The sequence below is a fragment of the Ostrea edulis genome, chromosome 5 (assembly GCF_947568905.1).
Source record: "Ostrea edulis chromosome 5, xbOstEdul1.1, whole genome shotgun sequence".
Lineage (NCBI taxonomy): Eukaryota > Metazoa > Mollusca > Bivalvia > Ostreida > Ostreidae > Ostrea > Ostrea edulis.
The window spans coordinates 61603304-61609303 of NC_079168.1; the positions used below are offsets into that span (position 1 = coordinate 61603304).

A 6000-nucleotide genomic window follows, 5' to 3' on the forward strand; every position below is an offset into this window, starting at 1 on the left:
TCAACAATTGTAGAAGACAATTTCTCCTCCGACTGTCCCTATACACCTTGAAAAACGATGCTGCGTGTTTGCGTACTATTCTAAATCTTTCCAAAATAATAATCACTCAGCGATATGAATTACATTGTTTTTGCAATTGGCAGCCGCCATATATGAATTAAGTGGCGGCCGCCAGATAAAATAACTGGCGGCCGCCAGTTAATTTATATGGCGGCCGCCAGATAATAAGTGGCAGCCGCCAGTTAAATAAATATTAATTCTATATCCTGGCACCTATCGGCTTCCGTAATTTTGAAATAATTGCTCAAATTCCCAACAATGTTTACCTGTCATATCCCATGCCGAAATGACTTGCACGGTCTGTACATTTCTAAGGGTGTGGTTTGAACGATCTGCACATTTCTATGGGTGTGGCTTAATCATGCATGGAACGATTCTTGCACAGAACGCTGAACAGTTTGCAAGGAATGAAACGAAACACTTTGGAAGTGTAGTAGCATGCTTCAGGGTCTGTATAAGATGAACCAGAAACTGTAATATCATGCAGCTTTAGAACTTTTTGATTAATCAATCCTTCTGCCACAAAATTTAGTCCCTGCAAAACCCTTTCAAAATTTGAATTGACACAATTTTTTTCAACTGGATAAGGTTCAGTAATAGATGTGTAATATGTTTGCACCAATGGGATCAGTATTGAACCAGTAAATACTTAGTTGTAGCATCCTGTGCAATTGTGCTCAAAAGCTCAGGAGCAAACATCCTTAAGAAGGATTGGAAGAGTTATCTCCCTCAAACACAATTTTAGAAATATGGAACAGTGATTTTTGCAGTCAGTTAATTAGAATAGCTCATATTTATCTGATAGAGAGAAAATTGTAATTGAAAATTGTTTGATGTCATTTCTATTTACAGACAATCGCTCTGTGGCGAAAACAGGGGTATCATGAACAACCTGAATATGAGAATTTCAAACAGCTTCTGAATGCTCCAGTGGATGATGCCCAGGAAATCCTACAGACGAGATTCCCAATGCCGCGATATATTGACACAGAACATGATGGCTCACAAGTACTGCTTCATATCCAATTAGTTTCATAAATTCTATCTCTTCCAGAAATATTTTGATATTCTAAAACAGCGTACTTAATGCACATTTTCTATATTTCAGTCTCGATTCTTACTGTCCCGAGTTAATCCATCACAGACCCACAACAACATGTATGGATTTGGACAGGTGGGGATTTTATCTAGTTTCATTATTTTCTAAGATAACAGTCATTTCAATTTCATGATTAGCAGTCATAATACAGTCCTGCAATCCAAGAAAATCATTTTGGAAAATGTTTCACAAAACACACTATATTCAGTCATCTCTCTCCTTTTCCCTAGCAGTCATCTGGAATGGTTTGTATCCATTTTCTTTGTTATCATTCATATTCAACTGGAACAGGAAATTATTCTCCTGTGACAACTGTGGTGTGTATGGTAGATTTGTGTAATTGTGAAACATGTAGTTATCAAAGGCTGGTTTGTAATCCATGAACGACCTTTTGGTTTTATTTATTCTAATAAAATGTTGACTAGAATTATACACTGAAATAAACAAAATACCTTTGTTATAGATTGTAACATCATCAGATACCTATCAGGTATTTAACACAGGGACTACGGGTTCTGCATGAACATGGGCCATTGCATGTGGAATTGTTTTTATGTTTGGGGTTTTGTTTATGTATTGTTACAATGAATGACACTTAAGAGAAGTGCTGTTGTGTTAATGTAAAATAATACTGCTAAAAGATATTGAAATTTTAATCAATGATTTTACGAAATGCTTTATTATTGCTGGTTCCAAAATATTTTGGAACCTACATTGTACATTCATACAAAATAGATTCTTTTTATTTCAAAAAGTTTTTAAAAAAAATATCACTTAATTAATCTTATTTCAAATGAAACAAATTAATGTTTAGCAGTATGATTTTTATGAATAGACAATGACCTTGCAGTAAGTAGACTAATAGAATCCTTCATTAGTATGAGTGTGGGATAGGGACAAGGCTCTATTTAGTCTTAGACAGCGAATCTTGTTCCAGAGGTGGAATTTCCCTATCCCACATGAGTAAATAATGAAGGATTATTTTTCTCACATTTTACCTACAGTTTAGTGCATAAATTTAGGAGCTTTGAGAAAATTCTAAATATTATCAAAATCCTCCTTTGAATTTAGATGCAAAAACTAATCAGATGGTCAGAAAGAGCATACCCGAAAATGGTTTACACTGTGAGTGTAAACTAAAAAACCCAAGACTGTCCACCAGAAAGCTATACTACATTAAAATTTAAAGAAAACAATGCAAAATATTTTTACTTCATGTGTAATGTAAATCTTCACCGTGTAACGTAAAACAGAAAATATATGACGTCACAATCAAATGACGTCACAGCAGTGCGAGACAGAAAAATCTCACACTGGTAATAATGTGAGAAAAAACATGTATACTACAGTATGTGGACAGACAATGACAAGATTATATTAAGTGAACAGACATGCACACTGTGATAAGTGAACAGACATGCACACTGTGATAAGTGAACAGACATGCACACTGTGATAAGTGGACAGACATGCACACTGTGATAAGTGGACAGACATGCACACTGTGATAAGTGAACAGACATGCACACTGTGATAAGTGGACAGACATGCACACTGTGATAAGTGGACAGACAATGAGTGGACATGGTAAGCGGACATTGACCTAGTAATAAATGGATAGTTACAATGTAAATAAACAGACATATTAGATTATCAAGGACAAAAACAGCTGAGCTAAAAAGAAGAGTAGTGGTGATATTTGAATCTGATAAGTGTCAATTCTATATGGATAAGAGGTACATATGATATGAATAGCCAGGTTAAGGTGTTTTTCCCCTATAGGCCAATCCGAAAACATGAGTTATCTTTCCTTGATCCGGAACGTAGTACGCTTGCGTAACAGTAGGTTAAGACTTCCGGGTAGTATATTCGAGAAGCGTCATTATCAACAGTGCAGAAGGCCGCATATATATTGCTGTATAATTTTACAGCAATCACGCCAACAAATATGTTAACGTTAATAAAAGATCTCAATGCATAGGTTTACTTCATACACGTGAAAATAACCAACTTTGCCTGTAAAAATAATAGAAAATTAATGTTGTAAGTAGAGGAGGACACCCCCCCCCCCCTCTCCGATAGGATGTTCTATCGTTAAACTGATGTAATTTCCTACAACGGGTCTGTCCCGAGACGCAGTAAGATTATTCTAACTACCCCCCCCCCCCCCATTTCCCAGGATTTCACGTGTTTTATAACTGAAATTAGTATATATCATATATTGCATACATTTCCTCAGGATCTTTAGCCCGTGTTTTAATACAGTCAGATTTATAATAAAATATCAGAAGTTACTTGTTCAATATCAATGTAGTACATGTACATTCAGCGATGAAAGTTATGCCACGATGTACGTCTAGGTATGTCGGACTGACACATCTGGATTCTGAAAATGTTCATCTCCTTCGATTGGTGAGTAAAATTTAACCCAGCCTGTAGGCCTACTTGTAAATGAAACAGAGGCCACTGACAGATTTCCAGCTGTCTGCCCACAAATTTTATACAGTTTCAAATACAAGTATAACCATAAAGAAATTCGTCGTCACAAACCATCTTTAAACTGATATTTAGACATGCAATGCTTTGAAAATAAGATAACGTATAATTGAACACCCTGAATTTATAGTTGGCAAGAGTATGTACCTGTAAATACAGCCATTTTGAGTAAAATATTTGGAGTTTTACTCAAATTATTTTGTAAATTTGTGGCGAAAGGGGGTGTCTAAATCTGTCATTGCAATTTCTTTTATGACACGATACGTGCCTATACATAATCAAGTAGATTTCAAGGGGGCTAAAACGAATAAAAGAGGGAAGATACAGAGACGTCAAAAGCATTGTATTAGGGGGGGGGGGGGGGGTAAACTTACCTATCCCCCAGAGAGTACATTTGAGAATATGCCCCCCCCCCCCCCTTCCGGGATCACACAGGTCTATGAAAAATAATTTATATCAGTCTAGCAATATTCAACAAAATTGATAAAAAATATTATTTAGTTACCTATTTTACTGCATTTCAAACATATCAGTTGATATTAACAATCCTAGCTTCATGCTGCAGTGTACAAAATGATTTGCACGTCCAGGTACTTTGGAGAAAGTTACCCAATGATTGCAATCCGGTTTATTTTTGAAAGAGTCGATTGGTGGTGGTATAAATTTAGCCCTGATAAAACAATGAAAGTGTTGATTTCCTAATTTAATTGATTTTTTTATTTTGAAAAGAGGGGGAGGGGGGGGGGGGCATTTTACATGTATGCAAGATCTTCTCACCACAGGCACTCGACGTTTTAAATATCTATAATGAAAAAAAATTGCCTACAAAATAATTATGTCAGTCGTTATTGGAGACATATGTAAACAAATGAATGTCTGGGTGATTTCCAATTTAATTTTTAAAATCCCCCCTCCCCCCGAAAATCACTCCCGACTCGATCAAGAAATTCTTCTCTTTTTTTTTCCATTAATATTTTCTTACTCTCTCGTACAAATGATTTCAACTGTTCTCGATTTTGAACAGCGCCCATACTAATATAACTATATATATAATATATGCGCAGTTTGACTGTGTTACTACCCGGAAGTTGTCATAATCACACTAAATGTAAGAATACAAAGAGAGATAACTCACGTTTTCGGAAAGGCCTATTATATAATTATCCAGGACAAGTACATGTACATTTGTAAATTGTTTTGTTGGATTAAAGTAGACTTGTAATTTTGGTGTTGTAAATATATCATCTGAATATTGATTGTGCAATAGATCAGAGGTTTAGTGCAAAAGGCTGAAAATAAAAATGAGATAAGTTTTTCTGTATCTTATGATCCAGTCTACCTATTTCCCTTATTTACACTCTAAGGGGTCATTTATTCATTTTGTTTCAAGTCTGCATGCTTATGGTGGTTAAATAAACCTGTTCTAGATTCATCTCTCCAAATAGCTATACTGTTCTTCTTATCTACTTACATGTATTTATGCATCTGATATTGGCATATCCATATATTTTGCTTTAAGTCAATTGGAGTGGTTTGTCTGTTTTTCCAGGATGGTGGTGCAGCGGTGCTGACAGATGACGTTAGTTTGCAGGTTTTTATGGAACACTTAAAGAAATTGGCCGTGTCCAGTTCCTCATGATACTGACCAGTACTTAACTGATAGTGACCAACACACAGATGATAAAGATCCACAGGATGGGCGTTGTGACTGGAGACTCTAACGATACCATGTGCCAAGTACAGACAGGACTTCTGACACAAACTGAACAATTGTGGGATTTATTTTCATCGTAAAAACTAAATTGTTTATTTCTATGAAGTTTTACATTTGGTAATGCTTTCATCTCATCCATTGTTGTGCGATTTTTGGTACCTGGTTGTATGGATGTGGATGAGTTACTAACTTAGGACTGCAAGGTGCCCCTAGCATGAACCTACGGTAGGATTGCAAGGTGCCCCTCACCATTTGTGATTTAGTGTTGTTATGATAGTGCTATTTATTACATGCATTGTTGTAAATGGTTAATAAAATGGAAAAAGTATAAAAATGACATCTGTTTGATCAAGACCGATCATTGTGGCAGATTCATTTGCATATAAAAGTTAGTGTATCCTAGAGAAATGGAATTTATGTCTGATTTTAAACAAAATATAGTACTACGAGGGCGAGTCAATAAGTAACCAGCCTATTCCATTTCTGATTGACCAAGACGGTAACGATTTTTACGCCTTGTTTAAATACATGTTTTATACCTGGGTACAAAATTGCACGCGTAATGGAGTCATTCTTTAATAAGGTATTGAATGTCAAACATGCCTAGTGATGCAAAGGCATGCTTTTCATC

At 35.7% G+C, this 6000-nt stretch overlaps 1 protein-coding gene across 8 annotated transcripts in view; it reads left to right on the plus strand.

The window, feature by feature from the left end:
* Positions 1-5703, plus strand: part of LOC125648855 (protein transport protein Sec23A-like) — a 44294-nt gene extending 38591 nt beyond the window's left edge. For 2 of the 8 annotated variants that reach the window (XM_048875858.2, XM_048875856.2), the window contains exons 16-20: positions 913-1068; positions 1169-1234; positions 1390-1404; positions 1623-1649; positions 5205-5703. In XM_048875858.2, coding sequence (XP_048731815.1) covers positions 913-1068; positions 1169-1234; positions 1390-1404; positions 1623-1649; positions 5205-5294 — 354 coding nt within the window. In that variant the 3' untranslated portion in view covers positions 5295-5703. The remainder of the gene's footprint in view (positions 1-912; positions 1069-1168; positions 1235-1389; positions 1405-1622; positions 1650-5204) is intronic. The other 6 variants (XM_048875857.2, XM_056165019.1, XM_056165016.1 and 3 more) reach the window with 5 other exon arrangements.
* Positions 5704-6000: the final 297 nt, after the last annotated feature.